At 41.0% G+C, this 18373-nt stretch overlaps 1 protein-coding gene across 1 annotated transcript; it reads left to right on the top strand.

The window, feature by feature from the left end:
* Positions 1–7926: 7926 nt before the first annotated feature.
* On the top strand, positions 7927–17673 carry LOC311065407 (uncharacterized protein; the record flags this gene model as incomplete). The annotated part of the gene is made up of 4 exons (XM_084085733.1): positions 7927–8155; positions 14640–14924; positions 15043–15176; positions 17557–17673. Exons 1-4 carry the CDS (start codon positions 7984–7986, stop codon positions 17671–17673), a joined length of 708 nt encoding a protein of 235 aa, XP_083941859.1. The 5' UTR covers positions 7927–7983.
* Between the last annotated feature and the right edge of the window lie 700 nt (positions 17674–18373).

Below are 18373 nucleotides of genomic sequence, written 5' to 3'. Positions count from 1 at the left end.
CTGGTGGGGGCTCCTCACTAGCAGGTGAGTCAGTAATAATAATAATTGCATTTTTAAAGCGCTTTTCCAAGTGCTCATAGCGCTTTACAATGGTTCATTCATTCATACAGGGGGGGGGACATTGGGAGGTGGAGCGGCGAACAGTCGACGCCAGCGTCCCCACTTTTCCCACATTCACACACCAATGGTGGCAAGCTAGCGCCGACCGAATCATTGGAGGCAGTGTAGGGTTCAGTGTCTTGCCCATGGACACTTCGACATGTGGTCAGGAGGAGCCGGGATTCGAACCGCCGACCCACAGATCATTGGATGACCTGCTCTACCTCCTGAGCCACAGCCGCCCAGTAGGATACAAAAGCATGGCAACACACATAAATGTGTGTGTGGAGGAATTAATAAGCATAACAACTCAAGTAGAGAGAAAAACGGGTAAAAAAAAGAGAGAGAGAAAGAAATGCTGATGATAGCACTTGACTTGCTCCATTTTCATGTACGCTACACATTTCACTTCCTTATTTTCATGTTTTTCAGCTCACTGTTTGCTGTAAGTGTCCAGTCACATGTTTTGTGGTCTTTCCAACTTCCCTTTCTTCACCATCTCTGCGTGGTTGTTGCTGATGGGACAAAAAAAATACTTTTTTATGTTTTTGCATGAACCAGTTGAACCCTAGCATCCCTATTGTGGGGGGTGGGGGGGTGGGGGGGGGGGAGCGGCATTCGCTCCAAAATAGCAGATCTAGCTCACAACGCATCGTACAAGCTCACAACGTGTCGACGCGTTGTGAGCTTGTAGATCCGCTATTTTCGTTGGTTTAGATGGAAAGGGGTACAGAGGTCAAAGGTCAAGTTTACTAAGTTGAGGGTTCAAGTGGTTAAATGTCTGAAAATACACATTAACACAAATCCAACGTATTAATACAAAAGATAATGTGTAAAAAGTCCAGCTGAAACTGTGATTCATTTGGCAGTGACATTTTACACGAGACTCGACCGAAAAAGCAATGTTAAAACTATGGATTTTCACTCACGGTAAAACTCCCTCCGTGTCACATTTCTCTGTCTTGTAGATTGTAACCTTAATTAGATTCAAATCAAAGACAAATAGATTGTTTAACAGCTGCATCCTTAGTCTGGAGAGAGAAGACACTTTTTACAGACGGGTAAAAGGACAGGGGTTCGAACCCCCTTTGATGTCTATGTCTGTCACCTGCCTGTGTTGGAGACACATTTGATATGACTGTTAACAGCTTTATGATGACGATGGACATTTAAAAGGGTCACTGATTGTTGTGGACCACAGAATGAACTCCTCTCCTATCCTCTCCTCTCTTATTCTCCCCTCCCCTCCCCTCCCCTTCCCTCGCCTCGCCTCCAATTTATAATGTAGTCATTTATCAGACGCTCTTTATCCAGAGTGACTTACAGTAAACAAGGTAAACACATACATAGAATACAGAGAGACAGTATACAGTAGTGTCTCATTAAACTAGGATCATAGAATAGAGACAGTGTAGTGTCTCATTAAACTATAGGATCATAGAATACATAGAGACAGTGTAGTGTCTCAGTAAACTATAGGATCATAGAATACAGAGAGACATTATAGTGTCTCAGTAAACTAGGATCACAGGTAAACAATGAACCTAGCATCAGTCTAAACAATATACTATATAAATAACAGACAGTAGTGGCCTAAAGGTTTAAGGACTGTGTTTGTGACCGAGGGGTTGGATCCCCCCGACCGGCAGGAAAACTCTGAATGACCACCACTCACCCCTCTCCCAACACCACTGAAGTGACCTTGAGCAAGGCACTGAACCCACAACTGCTCCAGTGGAGCTGATCAGTGGCCACCGATATTAGACTGCTGTTTTACAGGTCAGCTCCCAGTACAACAGTATCACACTGTGGTTGTACTGGTCAGCTCCCAGTACAACAGTATCACACTGTGGTTGTACTGGTCAGCTCCCAGTACAACAGTATCAGTGTTGTGTTCTAGTTTTTTTCGGAAGGTATACGCTACGATACGATGCGCGTGGTCGTGGGTATACGCTCTTGCGTTTTCAATGGATGAAACAGTTTTTGAAGGTATACGGTAGCGACGAAAAAAAATCTCAAGGTATACGCCGTACACAGCATCTGACGGTAGAACACACCACTGAACAGTATCACACTGTGGTTGTACTGGTCAGACTCCAAGGGTCTGATCCAGAATGGACAACATCACATCTGACCCCCTGGTGCAAAGTTCTGCCCTTAACACATCCGGTGCCAGAATTTTATAATAACAGATTAGTTCGGTGCCAGAAATCTCACCGCTGAGATGCGCGGTGCTGTTTAAGCTTTAGACTCCACGACGAGCATTCCATGTGAAACAAAGCATGCGTGCATTTTGCCCGATGATCCTGGCTAACGCCTGGAAAGATAACATATTTCACGCGGGTCACAATGGCGCAGCGATCGCGCATACAAAATGAGTCGTTTTCCCCAACATTAAAAGTTTCGGATTATAGGGGTTTTAGAGAAGGAGACGGATGCGGATGGGGAGCCTTGTTTTTTTGGCACGGTGATCTATAAGGCACTTCCTTCTCAGAATCACCGTGGGTGATTCCAGAGCTGCTCCAGCCCCTCCTGTGTGGAAAAAAACGGAGAAAAGAAACTAACCGTGTTCGGCACCGAAGCGCTACTCTGTGAAAACACGGTTCAGACCGTGTTTGGCACCCAATGTGTTAAAATAGGACCCTAAAGGTCTAGAACAGGGTTAAAATAGGACCCTAAAGGTCTAGAACAGGGTTAAAATAGGACCCTAAAGGTCTAGAGCAGGGTTAAAATAGGACCCTAAAGATCTAGAACAGGGGTGGGCAAACCTTTGTATATTTAGCCTTTTTCCTTTTTTTTTTTTTTTAGAGTGTAGAAATCTACATTCACCAGACACCAGCCTGTCAGCAGGGAGTGTTGGGCGGGAGGAGTAGGACGGAGGCTCTGTGTCTTCCTGGTGGGGGCTCCTTAACGGCAGGGTGAGTCAGTAGCATATGACAGCAGAGACAACCAGTAGTGGAAAGTAACTAAGTACATTTAAAAATATTTGAGTACTTTTTCCACCACTGGACTGACAACACACAGAGATATGTGTGGCGAGGAATTAATTATTATAACGACTAAAGTAGAGAGAAAAACGGGTAAAAAAGAGAGAGAGAGAGATAAATGCTGATGATAGCACTTGACTCGCTCTATTTTCATGTTCGATACACATTTCACTTCCTTATTTCTGTTTCTCAGCTCACTGTTTGCTGTAAATGTCTAGTCACGTGTTTGTGGTTTTTCTAACTTCTCTTTCTTCACCATCTCTGCTGCTAACGGGACATTTAAAAAAAGAAATGTTTTTACATGAACCAGTTGAACCCTATAGCTTTCCTGTTCTGGGGGCGGGCGGGACATTCGCTCCAAAATAGCAGATCTACAAGCTCACGACGCGTCAACACGTTGTGAGCTTGCAGATCGGTTATTTTCGGCGAAGGGATTTGGTTCAGAGAGAAAGGGGAGCAAAACAAGTACAGAGGTCAAAGGGCAAGTTTACTAAGTATTGAGGGTTTAAATGTGTGAAAATACACATTAATATGAATCTAACATATTAATAGAAAATATAATGTGTAAACAAACAAATAAACATTAATTTATACAACATGATGTCAGTGTCTGTCAAACAGTTCTGATTCTATCTATGAAATGTACAAAAAGGTTTAATCTGCAACATAATGTTATACTATGTGGTGATGGTCCCTGCTTTATCTGTCTCTCAGCTAAGGGGTCCCTGCTTTATCTGTCTCTCAGCTAAGGGGTCCCTGCTTCATCTCTCTCTCAGCTAAGGGGTCCCTGCTTTATCTGTCTCTCTGCTAAGGGGTCCCTGCTTCATCTCTCTCTCAGCTAAGGGGTCCCTGCTTTATCTGTCTCTCTGCTAAGGGGTCCCTGCTTCATCTGTCTCTCAACTAAGGGGTCCCTGCTTCATCTGTCTCTCAACTAAGGGGTCCCTGCTTCATCTGTCTCTCAACTAAGGGGTCCCTGCTTCATCTGTCTCTCAACTAAGGGGTCCCTGCTTCATCTCTCTCAACTAACCACCACTGTACTGGTCAGGTGTGTGTGTGTGTGTGTGTGTGTGTGTGTGTGTGTGTGTGTGTGTGTGTGTGTGTGTGTGTGTGTGTGTGTGTGTGTGTGTGTGTGTGTGTGTGTGTGTGTGTGCGTGTGTGTGTGCGTGTGCGTGTGCGTGTGGTCACACGCTGGTCACACGCGCGCACACCCACACGCACACGCACACGCGTGTGGGTGTGCGCGTGTGCGCGCGCGCGTGTGTGTGTGTGTGTGTGTGTGTGTGTGCGTGCGCGCACACAGGGCATTGGTGACAAAAAGTGGTTTGAGTTTTTTTTTTCCCAGAATAACCACCCTGGCTAAAACAAAGATTAAACAATAAAAAGACAGATTTGTGTCTTAATGTTTTGTAAAGCACTTTAAATACCTTGTGTTAAAATGTGTTTTACAAATACACTTGCCTTTTGTTTTCCTAATAACTCTATTGCTATAACAGTGTAAATATGAGTGAGTTATTAAATGCATTACGGTTCCTCTTTATGTGAAATACATGAGAATGAGTAAGCACATACTGTTGATAAACCATATCCTGTTGACAATGACATTTATTCTACTTCTCTAAGTCACTGGTTTCTCAAAGTGGGGTGTGAGGACCCAACAGGAGTCATTGAGGGGGTTCCAGGGGGTCCCTAGCAAGATGACTTAATATATCATCTCCAGTTTACTTAAGTAAAAGTATCAATACTGCAATGTAGAAGTACTCTATTAGTAAGTAAAAGTCCGGAATTAAACATTTAAAAGTACAAAGGTATTGGTATCAAAATGTACTTAAAGTACCAAAAGCAAAAGTACTAAAATGTTTGAAAATAGCAGATCTACAAGCTCACAACGCGTCACGATACGACGCGTTGTGAGCTTGTTGATCTACTATTTTCAAACAGCCTAGGTATAAAATAGGGCTGAAGTGGTTAATGTATGTTTTGTAAAGTAATGATTTATATAAGTAACTAAAGTTTTCAAATAATTGTAATGGAGTAAAAGTACAATATTTGCCTCCGAGATGTAGTGGAGTAGAAGTAAAAGTATAGACCAGTGATTGTCAACCTTTTTGGTGCCAAGGTACACCTGGCTTAGCCAAAATATCCCAGGGTACACCTAGATATATGGTGCGTATATATATATATATATATATATATATATATATATATATATATATATAATATTTACTCTCATGTACACAAGATGTGTACCGATTTATTTTTGGAAACATACTTGGAAACAACTTGTTTTGCTTTGATGTCATAATAAAGAAACCTTGAACTAAAAAACAGCACACACATGTTCAATTTGGCCTACAAATATATAAACTTGTCATTGCAATGAACAGAGGAGTTGGATTCACCTTCCCAAGAAAAATACTTTAAAAACTCAAAAAGATTTAAAAAAAAAATATAGGAACAATTGGCCACAATAGTCTTAGTGTGAAACTGTTTTAGAAAGAAAAAAAAACACTTTTAAGCCAGTACAAATGTCTTTGTTTGAAACTTGAGTCCTTTTTAGAAACACTGAATATAGCAACATTGTATGCCTTTCATTGTTTTCAAGGCAAAAAACAAACCATGTCACTCTGCCTTTCATGAATATTCGAGGCAAAAAAGTACCATATGTCATTGCTATGCGCTAACTGCTAGCATCAAACTCCGCTGGAATTGATAGTTTTAAACTCTCTAAAATGGATCTAAAATGTTGTGCTTACCTCGACAATAAGTGTTGTCCCTATCTACTTCAATGGACTACTTTATAAGAATCCAGCTGTTTGCTGGATTCTTTTTTTTTTAACGAGGCACAAGAGCGTGCGCGCACAACGAGCGTGCACACACACACACACACACACACACACACACACACACACACACACACACACACACACACACACAGGCTGCAGGCTACCCTGGCAGTGGCAACATATTTGCATTCCTATGGGTGATGGTCGCTGCACTGAAAGGACTCGGCCGTGGCTGGGTGTGAAACGGATGACGGCCGTATCGATTGACGGACGCGCTATTGTTCTCGAGGGGCTGGTTTCACACTTTCTTCAAAGCTCATGGTACACCTAGCAAGTATCCGCGGTACACTTACTGTACCATCTACCGCGGTTGACAATCACTGGTATAGACAATTGGAAATACTCCAGTAAAGTAAAAGTACCTCAAAATTGTACTTAAGTACAGTACTTGAGTAAATGTACTTAGTTACTTTACACCACTGAGCATCACCACTTTAACCCTTTACACATAGATATAGAAACCTAGATACCTCATTGGCTTCTGCAGTTCGTTGGAGCGACCTGTTTCGTATGGTGGCCGCCATACGCACTGTGATTGGCCAGTTTTGGCCACTTTTCCAGGACTTGTCAGAATCTAGTTGTCCCGCCCCCACCTGCCTCTCATTGGCCTACTGAACGCCCCCATTTCCAGCTGCCCCCCAAGGCTCTCCGGGAAGCGGAAGCGCGCCCGCCATACAGACGCTTCAGAGCCAGAGGAGGCGTCTGCCTTTATATGTCTATGCCTTTATAGATAGATTTTTCACATGTGAGCAATGCATGCTGGGAGGTCACTAGGCCAGTAAGGAGCAATGCATGCTGGGAGGTCACTAGGCCAGTAAGGAGCAATGCATGCTGGGAGGTCACTAGGCCAGTAAGGAGCAATGCATGCTGGGAGGCCACTAGGCCAGTAAGGAGCAATGCATGCTGGGAGGTCACTAGGCCAGTAAAGAGCAATGCATGCTGTCACTTCATAGACATATAAAGGTAGACGCCTACTAAGATATAGGGCTGAAGTGGTTAATGTATGTTTTGTAATAATAATAAAAATCTAAAAAGTAACTAATAACTGGTGTCCACTTACTCCACTACAAATAATTGTAGTGGAGTAAAAGTAAAAGTACTGCAAATTGGAAATACTCCACTACAGTAAAAGTACCTCAACATTGTACTTAATACACCACTTGAGAGTAAATGTAATTTACACTACTGCCACTCACTGCACACAAACGTTTCCATATGGGCATAAAAGGGACAGACAGACAGACAGACAGACAGACAGACAGACAGACAGACAGACAGACAGACAGACAGACAGACAGACAGACAGGTATTACATAACAGGGTGGGGCATGAATTCCCTATTTCCATTGTTCCCAAGTAAGCCAGTTAATTAATACTACTACTACTACTACTACTACTACTACTATTAATAATAATAATAATAATAATAATAATAATAATAATGATAAGGGTCTGATCCTTCACATGTTATAGTATAGAGTAGCAGAGCAGTGAGTTGTGGATCGGGAGGTAGAGCGGCCACAAGGTTCACTGTGAGCTTGTAGATCTGCTGTTTTTGCAGTTCAAATAGGATTATTTTTGGGGGTCCCCAGTTCAAATATGATTATGTTGATGGGTCCACAGTTTAAATATGATTATGTTGGGGGGTCCCCAGTTCAAATAGGATTATGTTGGGGGGTCCCCAGTTCAAATAGGATTATGTTGGGGGGTCCCCAGTTCAAATGGGATTATTTTGGGGGTCGCTGCCTGAAAAGTTTGGGAACCCTTGACCTAGACAACACAATGGATTCAGAAGCCACACTTCTATATGTTTCTGATACAATAAATAAGATTAACAGAGAATAATATAAATTGAAAAAAACAACAACTGCGTGTTCAGACAGAAGTTGGTAACAGGAAGTGGTCTGAAGGGGAGGAGGAGGTTTGAAACCACCGTCTAGACACCAGGAAACAGCAGACGACTCTTTATCGTGAAGAAGGAAGACGCCATTTCTCTTTCCTTCAGTGTGCAGTGAAGAGTCGCTCCGTATCAGACGAACGTCTTAAAGGTAGAAATGGCCGTGGCTTCACACTCTGACGACATCGAGGTCCAAGAGGAAGACGAGGATGAAGAAGGTGATGCTGCCGAAGGCGACGCCCAGACTGCAGAAGAAGACGTAGTTTATGGGAACGTCGACGCCCAGACTCCAACTCGGCTGAAATATCCACCCAAGAAACGGCAGTCTGGTACGCAACTCAAATTTCCAACTCAATCAACTTTTATTTTCCAACTCTTTGTTTTCTGATTTGTTGGCTTCTTTAGTTTATTGGTCTGGTCAATAATTAGGTTGTAAACCTTTACACACAAAACAAAGGTTAACAACAGTGCCACTAATTATAGTATATTTTAAACTACTCGTATATTTTCCAAACAAGTGTTTTCAAGCAACAGAAATATTTAAACAATTAATGTCCTTGGACAAAATGATTAAAGTCAACATTTGAAATTAAACATTTTAAATGAATTAACCATTTAAGCCCTTTAAATGGAATAAAGACAAATCTAAAGAGAAATAGCTGATCCACAAGCTTGTAGATCGGCCCTTTTTCATTTGGTATTTCAAGTATTTTTAATATGGTAATTTCAAGAATTTCACACATTTTAGTAGTTTTAAATGAAATAAACAGAATTTTAACCTTTTTAACTTTATTATTATTTTGTATTTTATACTTTAACTTTTCAAACGTAAAATGAAGTCAATGCTGCAATGCAATGTGTTCCATGACCAAATTAAGCTTTAACAGTTAAACATGAACACATTTAATTTAAGCAGCATTTCAAACAACAAAGTAAACTAGAAAATATTGTTCCTATACAAAAACAATGTGGGCTCGCTTTAAAGCCAAAAAACTGTAGTTATAAAAAGTACAAATTCAGTTTGACCTGGTATCTCTGTCTTTGGGTCGTGTGTGGGTGTATAGACTTGCCTCCGGTTGATCAGATCGGGAGCACCTGTTATCATTCGCCTAATTGTCACCAATTACACACTTGCTTGCATAGCTGATTACGGTAGTAAGGGGGGATGGAGGGGTATAGGGGGCAGGAGTGATGGGTGAGGGGTGCTCCCCCTGGCTCCAGTGAGCTTGTAGATGAGCTATTTCCAATGGTTTACTCTGTGTGTGTGTGTGTGTGTGTGTGTGTGTGTGTGTGTGTGTGTGTGTGTGTGTGTGTGTGTGTGTGTGTGTGTGTGTGTGTGTGTGCGTGCGTGCGTGCGTGCGTGCGTGCGTGCGTGCGTGCGTGCGTGCGTGCGTGCGTGCGTGTGTGTGTGTGTGCGCGCACAGGGCGTTGGTGACAAAAAGTAGTTTGAGTTTAAAAAAAAGAAAAAAACTGTGTGTGCTTGCGTGCGTGCGTGCGTGTGTGTGTGTGGGGGGGGCATATGGGGAGTCGTGTGAGGTCATGTTGACCAATACACACCATTAATGTTAAATTGGAGCTTGAAATTTACAAAATTATTGCCATTCAAATTTCACCCATTTACACACACATTCATACTGTACACCGATGGTGGAGGAAACCATGCAAGGCACCTGCTCATCGGGAGCAATTAGGGGTTCAGCGTCTTGCTCAAGGACACTTTGACAACTCTGAGGGTGCCTCAGAGTTGGAGCTTGCAACTGACCCCAGTTTTAGCATCAAAATATACTTTGAGTACCAAAGTAAAAGTACTCAATGTTCAGAAAATAGCAGATCTACAGTCACATTGTAGATCGGCTGTGTGTGGTTACTGTAGGTTTTGTATTAATAATAAAAAATGTAATGTAAATACAGCTGTCATATGCTGTAATTGTGGTGGAGTAGAGGTAACAAAAATAGAAAGTAAAGTAAAAGTACCTCAAAATTGTATTGTGCATTGTAAGCACTTGCATAGTACTTGAGTAAATGTACTTAGTTACTTTGCTGCACCACTGAGCAGCCAATGATTGACATGCTAGCTTTCACCAGGTGTAATGATTGCTAGAGTGTGAAGAGACATGGGTTGATATTAATGGTCTTAACTCGAAATATATACACAAATATCACACAGCTTAGATCTTTGGATTACAGTGGCCACAGTGACACAGTGAAAACACGGGGCATTTCCTCTACTCTAGCCCTTACGGTTTCTAAGAAATAAATACTTGAATGGGAGTTTTTTTAATTTTCCCGTTAAAGTGAATGGGGAAATGTAATGCACTAATAAATCAATATCAATTAAACTATGTAACCAATCTCTTAGCAAAGTACAAGCAGTCTATTCCCGGTGAAGCCGGTCATTTTGACATATGGCACAGAATTGGGAAAAATAAACTTTGGGAGAAATAGCGAATCAGAAAAAAGCGTTTTTCAGTTTATCTATAATGTCCTGTTAGGGCAACCACACTAATAAAGAATAAGTTTATCTATAACAATAGTCTGGTTGCCCTGTTGGGGCAACCACACTAATAAAGATTATCTATTACTATAGTCTGGTTGCCTTATTCGGGCAACCACACTAATAAACTCCTTGATTCTCACAGTCGGGCTAGACCTGCTATGGGTTCACATTATTTTATATTTCTGTAGCAACAGTGAAAACTCATTCTTCAAAAACAGCATATTACAGATCAACTTTGCTGTTATTTTAAACTCCACACTTACAAACACTTACTTTCCCATAACTTGACAAAGCACTCTTATTTTGTTGTCAAGTCCACCGACCGGAAGTCAATAATTTGCCAAAAGTACTCTTATTTTGAAGCCCATTGACCAGAAGTAAAAGGTTTATGTTCGTCTGACTTGACGAACATGCTAAGCTTAGCTGACCACTGATTGTTCAATAAACGTCGGTAATCGTCGGTAGCGTATTGGCGACACTAGAAACCAACGTAAACAGGAAGGCTTTATGAGCTGTTTGCAGGGTTCTTGTTTTCACATGCCATTTATGTTTAGTAATCCATTTGCAGTGAGAGACAGTGAGCGCACCATAGAGTTATAATATATCGCCCCGCACAGACAAATCCTGTGAAACTATAACGCGCGGACGCAGTCGCGCTCATCTCATGCACACACCCGCCGGCCTGTGCCGGTGATGGAGTTAAATCGTTTTGGACATTTTTCTACGTGACTCACGGGTAAGGATGAAGGTTTAAAACAAGCTATCAAACACTTAAAACGTGAGGTACACGGCAGCACCCTCTCCTGTGAGGTGCTTTAAAGTCAATATCAAAATATAGATTATTTTAAACCACGTATAGTTACATTTCGCGACTATCTACAGCAGGGGTGATGCAACTTTGATGATGCAGAGGGACACTATATTTCCACACTCATTCCAGAGGAACACATTGCATATACTGTCGGGCACACACCTCTTATCTCTGTATTTTAACTTTTTTTTCGTACATTAATACCGTACTTTGCCATTCTATGTCACACAAAAATAGCAAATATAGCAGATCTACAACTTGTAGATCTGCTATTTTTTAATTGGAATACTGAAAAAGTTACATTTTTGTGGCCCCCGGGCCGCCAGTTGCCCATGTATGATCTCCAGTGTAGATAGACGCTACCGTTGCACGCAGCACGCTCCCCTGTGAGGGTGCGCTGGACGTGTGTGGTGAAAACACAACCAGCTATCGCTGTGGTGGCGTCTAGCCCTTCGGTCTAACCTTAAAACTATAAATCACAAATAAATGATTGAAAAGATAATTGTTGAAAACTGATCACATTCCATCATTGTTCTCTCACTGTGTGTGTGTGTGTGTGTGTGTGTGTGTGTGTGTGTGTGTGTGTGGGTGTAGTCAACAGACAGTTCAAACTGCTTGGAATGGGTCTTGGATTGCTGTGTGTTGTTCAGGCTCTCCTCAACATTGGTCTCAGACTCTCTCTCTGTAAGTCAACGTTCATCTTTTTATTGTCCTGTTTTATATGTCTGTGATGATCCAACAAACATATGATATCCATAAAATATATGAATAGTTTTACTAATAGAAGTATTATTAACCCAATAAAACATGAGGTCGATTCCACAAATGCCTTCTAAATCAGCAGTCCTCACAATCTCAAGATTATTATTTTTTAAATGTTCAAAAATAGCAGATGTACTGAGATGTGCTGAGAGCTTGTACATCTGCTAATTTTGAATAGTCAACACAAAAATCTAAAATGACACTGATGCTTTCCCGGTTTTAAAGGGTTATTCAATTCAATCTTTATTTCAGACCCAGGAGGATCCATATCACAAGAAAACAACACCACACAATAAAAACAGAAAATAAAATAAAATAAATAAAAAATAATGCAAATAGCTCACATTGTTCAGTTTCTGACATACAGACATGTGCGCCAATGGTTCCACAATCTAGAGGTGAACCTGACAGAGCTTCGTGTGGGGTCTGTTATGACAGCGATTATGTCATTTACTGACTCCGATGCTCTACACATAAACCTATACATAAGGTTGCGTAGCACAGCAGCACAGGTGGGTACCCCAACACTAACAAACATCTGGCTTGCACTGGAGCTTCTTGGAGCTCTCAGCAGCAGCCTCATGCAGTCATTATAGGCCACTGTAAGGCGCCTGAAGCTGCCTTGCCTGAAGCGACTCCAAAGGTGGGCAGTATACAGTGGTGTACAGAAGGATCTAAACAGTGAGATCTTCACAGGTACTGAGCACATGCTAAATTTGCGGCACAGCATGTTTGCTTGGGCATACAGCTTACGCCGCTGCCTATAGATGTCTTTGTCATCTGTTAGGTCATTGGAGATAATATGTCCCAAATAAGTAATCTCACTGCACACACTAAGAGCAGTGCCAGCCAGGTAGAAGTCAGGAAAGGTAGATAGTCTGTCTTCCCTACTTCGGACAATCATGACCTTACTCTTTTTCGCGTTGTATTTTATATTAAAATCAAAGCCATACTGTGAGCATATCCTCAGTAGCTGTTGTAGCCCAGCACTATATGGACTAAAGATGACCAAATCATCTGCATACATCAGGTGATTAATTAACGAGTCACCAACTCTACACCCTGTCCCACATGCATTTAACATCAATGATAAATCATTCATATAAACATTAAAAAGGAATGGAGAAATTATTCCTCCTTGACGGACACCATTGGTCACATGAAAAGGAGCAGATATTGACTTCCCCCATTTTACCCTCATTGTCTGGTGAGCATACCAGAACACCAAGATTCTGACTAAGAAACTAGGGACCCCTCTCTGTGTCAGTTTTAAGAATAACTTTTCATGATTGATGCGGTCGAAGGCCCTAGAGGCATCAATAAAAGAAACAAACATAGTAGAATTCTGCCTACTATATTTATCTAAAAGCTCTTTGAGTGCAAAAATACACAAATCAGTGCCGTGTTTTCGTTTGAATCCAAATTGGTTATCCGCTGACAGGATCAACCTCTCAAGTCTACTCAGTAGAATTGTCTCTAGCACTTTGGATAAAACGCTGGCCAATGCTATTGGCCTATAGTTATCAGAGCTGTTTAGTTTACCCACTTTGTCTTTAATGACCGGCACTAATACGACAGAGAGCATGGAAACGGGTAAAAACCCATGAACAAAAAAACCTGTAAAACACATAGCAACCAAAGGGCACAGTTTCTTACTGGCTAGTTTTAGATGTTCAGCTGTTATCTCATCCAGCCCACAGGCCTTATTATCTCCTAGCTTCAAAACTGCTTCATGAATTTCGGCAGGAGTAACAATCACCTCATCATTAAAATCTACATTTTCCACTACAACAAGATTACTTTTTACACAGTTGAACAGCTCAGAATATTGTTTCTGCCATAGCTGTGAAATTTCATCCGAACCACTCACTCCATCTATATTTGATGAAAGAGATGTTTTACAATTATTTATCATTTTAATTTCCTTCCAGAAATCATTCACATTATGCTTTTGTAGCTTCTTTGCCAGTGAATCTGACCTCATTATGTTCTCATTTCTTTTAATAAACCTAAGGGCATATTTAAAATTAGCATTAGTGTCTTTTTTATGCTCAAACAGAGGGCCATGTCTGCTTTTGCCAGCCTCAGCCCATCTTTTAAAAGCCATTCTAGCCTCTGCATGAAGCTCTTGGACGTGAACATTCCACCCTGGCTTGGCATTACATGCTTTTTAAAATGTAATTTAGATAACATGCTATATCTATAAAACAACGTATCATATCCCATAATATAAAATGATAGTTGTACTAATAGATGTATTAACAGCAACAGATGCAGTGGCAGCATTGGTAGTTTATCATAGTTTTTTTTTTTTCATTTAATTTCATTTATTTTTGTATTTTGTTTTGTATTAAAAAAAAAGAAAAAAAGTTTTAAAAAACACAGCCCTCTCACGCATTAGAAGGCCAATGTCACCAGAAGTTTGTATAGGAAGTATAATGTCTGATAAAATGAATATCAAACATCTAAATACTGAATCAAGTAACTGTGTAAGGTGAAACACAGAAGCCTGAGTAGACGTTAACATTACCCCAAACTTGTTTGAAAGTGAAATATCCCTTTAAGTTTAACATAATGTATGTACTAAACAGTTAAGTTTAACATAAAGTTAAATATGTATGTATATACTAAACAGTTACGTTTCACATAAGGTTGAAGGAACACAGCCCTACAACCTCCTTAAAGAGGTCACATCAGAACACAGTTGTAAGTAAACTCATCAGTTTGTTGATTCTTCTTACAGATTCTGAATGGATGAAAGAGAAAGACAACCTGGTCAAAGACCTGGACCATCTACAGTCCAGATACGATAACCTAACTGACCAGAAGGACCAGCTACAGTCCAGATACAACCATATGACCGACCAGAAGGACCAGATACACTCCAGATACGATAACCTGACCGACCAGAATGACCAGCTACAGTCCAGATACAACCACATGACGGACCAGAAGGACCAGATACAGTCCAGATACAACCGACTAATTGAACGAGATGACATCAAGAAGATTCTAACTGGCCTGTGTGGTCAGTGAAACATCACTGTTTTTATTCATTGTTATTTCATGTTGTTCATCATTTATCATTAATCTGAGCAAATGAAAAAAATAAACAGTGGCCAAATGTATTCTTTTTGTCAAATTAGCACCACATGGATTTACATTAGATGGTGGTGTGTGTTATTACATCTCTCCTGAGAGGAAAACCTGGGAGCAGAGCAGACAAGACTGTAGAGACAAACAATCAGACCTGATCATCATGAAGAGCAAAGACAAAAAGGTGTGTGTGTGTGTGTGTGTGTGTGTGTGTGTGTGTGTGTGTGTGTGTGTGTGTGTGTGTGTGTGTGTGTGTGTGTGTGTGTGTGTGTGTGTGTGTGTGTGTGCTCAGGGGGACGGCGCCCCCTTAGCTCTGAAGCTACTATGGGGGCTGGGAACTCCACATGCACACGCGACCACGCACCGTCAGCGGCGAGCCGTCTTTAACACCTTAAACAATGGCCTCAACCTGGCTGCTTTGCATAACATTAGGCTACTCGAGAAAAGCCATGGAGTGTGAAAGGGTTAATCGCTTAGCAGAGGACACAAGAGCTGTATCCTACCAGACACTCACAAAGTTATCCCTGTCTAGCTCTGGTCCATAGCGTTAGAAGGAGTTCTCCTTAACGCTATGGTACTTTAGCTCTGGTCCATAGCGTTAGAAGGAGTTCTCCTTAACGCTATGGTACTTTAGCTCTGGTCCATAGCGTTAGAAGGAGTTCTCCTTAACGCTATGGTACTTTAGCTCTGGTCCATAGCATTAGAAGTAGTTCTCCTTAACGCTATGGTACTTTAGCTCTGGTCCATAGCATTAGAAGTAGTTCTCCTTAACGCTATGGTACTTTAGCTCTGGTCCATAGCGTTAGAAGTAGTTCTCCTTAACGCTATGGTACTTTAGCTCTGGTCCATAGCATTAGAAGTAGTTCTCCTTAACGCTATGGTACTTTAGCTCTGGTCCATAGCATTAGAAGTAGTTCTCCTTAACGCTATGGTACTTTAGCTCTGGTCCATAGCGTTAGAAGGAGTTCTCCTTAACGCTATGGTACTTTAGCTCTGGTCCATAGCGTTAGAAGGAGTTCTCCTTAACGCTATGGTACTTTAGCTCTGGTCCATAGCGTTAGAAGGAGTTCTCCTTAACACTATGGTACTTTAGCTCTGGTCCATAGCGTTAGAAGGAGTTCTCCTTAACGCTATGGCACTTTCCATTCTTTCCCCTCGCACCGCGGTAGCACAGCCTCTTGTCTGCAGTACAAATAAAAAATACACTTTTTTTACTCACCAAAACAAAGAGGGTTTTATGGAGTTGAAAGCCTACTCTACTCAGTGGGAACACTTTGAGCCCCCACCTCACGTCTAAAATACACTTTTTGGAAGAAAAGAAAATATTTCACCGGAAGGAAGAATCTGGTCAATAGGAAAATTCCATTGACCAGATCTGTAGAGGGCACTGTGGAGTAACCAAAAACATGTTTTAATTAAGTAGAAAGTAGTTTGGGTTTCAACTCCAAAACCGTCTTTGTTTTGATGAGTAGCAACTAAGAGTGTTTTATTTTTTTTAACTGTCTTAAAAAAAAGTAATTCAGGTAAAGACAAGTTGACTGATTATTTTAAGTACTTATGTGTGGGTGAATCTATGTAAAGGGCTTTTATATAAAACTAAAAGGACAATAGAGTAATTAATGAATTGAAACAAAAATAAAAACAACAAATTAATAATGCAACTAAATAATAAGAAATATAATTACATTAACGATCACATGTTTAATACATGTATTTCAACTAGCACTGAGCTGGTCGACTAGAGCCCCCCTAGCACAAAAATCCACAGCTCATCAGTGTGTGTGTGTGTGTGTGTGTGTGTGTGTGTGTGTGTGTGTGAGTGTGTGTGTGTGTGTGTGTGTGTGTGTGTGTGTGTGTGTGTGTGTGTGTGTGTGTGTGTGTGTGTGTGTGTGTGTGTGTGTGTGTGTGTGTGTGTGTGTGTGTGTGTGTGTGTGTGTGTGTGTGTGTGTGTGTGTGTGTGTGTGTGTGTGTGTGTGTGTGTGTGTGTGTGTGTGTGTGTGTGTGTGTGTGTGTGTGTGTGTGTGCATTAGTGCATGATATAATATGTTCCACTTTAAGACACATATCTATTGTACAGTTTGTACTTAAAGCATCAATCTAGAACTTCTTATTTATTTTGTAACTTTATTAACTTCTTATTCTAGAAATCTTATTTCATAAAAAAAATGATTATTTTAACCAATCTGAAGAATATATAAATACAATATAACGTATACAATGTGTATGGTAGAGTATGTTAATACAATATAACTTATACAATCTGTATGGTAGAGTATGTTAATACAATATAACTTATACAATCTGTATGGTAGAGTATGTTAAAGTAAAGTTGTTGGAGGTGGTCTCACTACACTACCTACTACTGGTAGCCCTGCCTGAAGCTCTTAAGTTCAATATCTCTCCTATTAAAGGGCAGATCCCCTCTTTGTTCAGCTGTAAAGGTTTGGTTACCCACATGGGGGACCCGGGTTCAAATCCTATGATAGTTGCAACATCTCTCTGTCTGGAGAAGACATACAACTTACTGATTGTTGCTTTAAGTAACCAGCAGCTTTTCTGTCCAGGACCTTGTTGACAGAGTTGCTCCCAGAGGCCAGTTTGTGTGGATTGGTTTGACTGACAGAGAAGTGGAAGGATCCTTTAAGTGGGTGGATGGAACAACACTGACCTCACCAACGTAAGACTGTACCTTCATTAAATAGACAGACAGACAGACAGACAGACAGACAGACAGACAGACAGACAGACAGACAGACAGACCACAGATGTACAAGCTTGCAGCGCATCACTTTGTGCCACGCTTACTTAGTTACACGGACAGACAGACAGACAGACAGACAGACAGACAAACAGACGGACGGACAGACAGACAGACAGACAGACAGTTAGTGTACACAGTTATACAGACAGACAGACAGACACTTAAAGGGACAATTCACTTTCAAAATAACTTTGGGTCATTTTATCATCTACTCAGGCTTTTGTGAGCCCCCCAGACCATTTTTAAGTTGCTTGATTCAGTATTAAGATATATGATATTCATTTTATCAGACTCCCCCTTCCTATACAAACCCATTATAACTTCAAACTCCATTTTAACAATGTTAGATTTATCAAAAACACCCGTCCTTGGTTCTGGTGACTCACCCCGTCCTCCTATTACGCGTGGGGGCCGTGTTTTTTCGATAACTTTTTTCTTTTTTTTTTCCTTTTTTTTTATTGTATTACTTTTTTTTCATTTTCCAAAAATAATATTAAAAATAAAGGAAAAAAGTTATCGAAAAAACACGGCCCCCTCGCATATTCGGAGGGCGGGGTGAGTCACCAAAACCAAGGACGGGTGTTTTTGATGAATGAGAGAGAGAGAGAGAGAGAGAGAGA

Source organism: Gymnoscopelus microlampas, assembly GCF_963454915.1.
Source record: "Gymnoscopelus microlampas genome assembly, chromosome: 2".
Taxonomy (NCBI): domain Eukaryota; kingdom Metazoa; phylum Chordata; class Actinopteri; order Myctophiformes; family Myctophidae; genus Gymnoscopelus; species Gymnoscopelus microlampas.
Note: the sequence above shows the minus strand (reverse complement) of the source record. Positions and strands in the feature narration are given on the sequence as shown.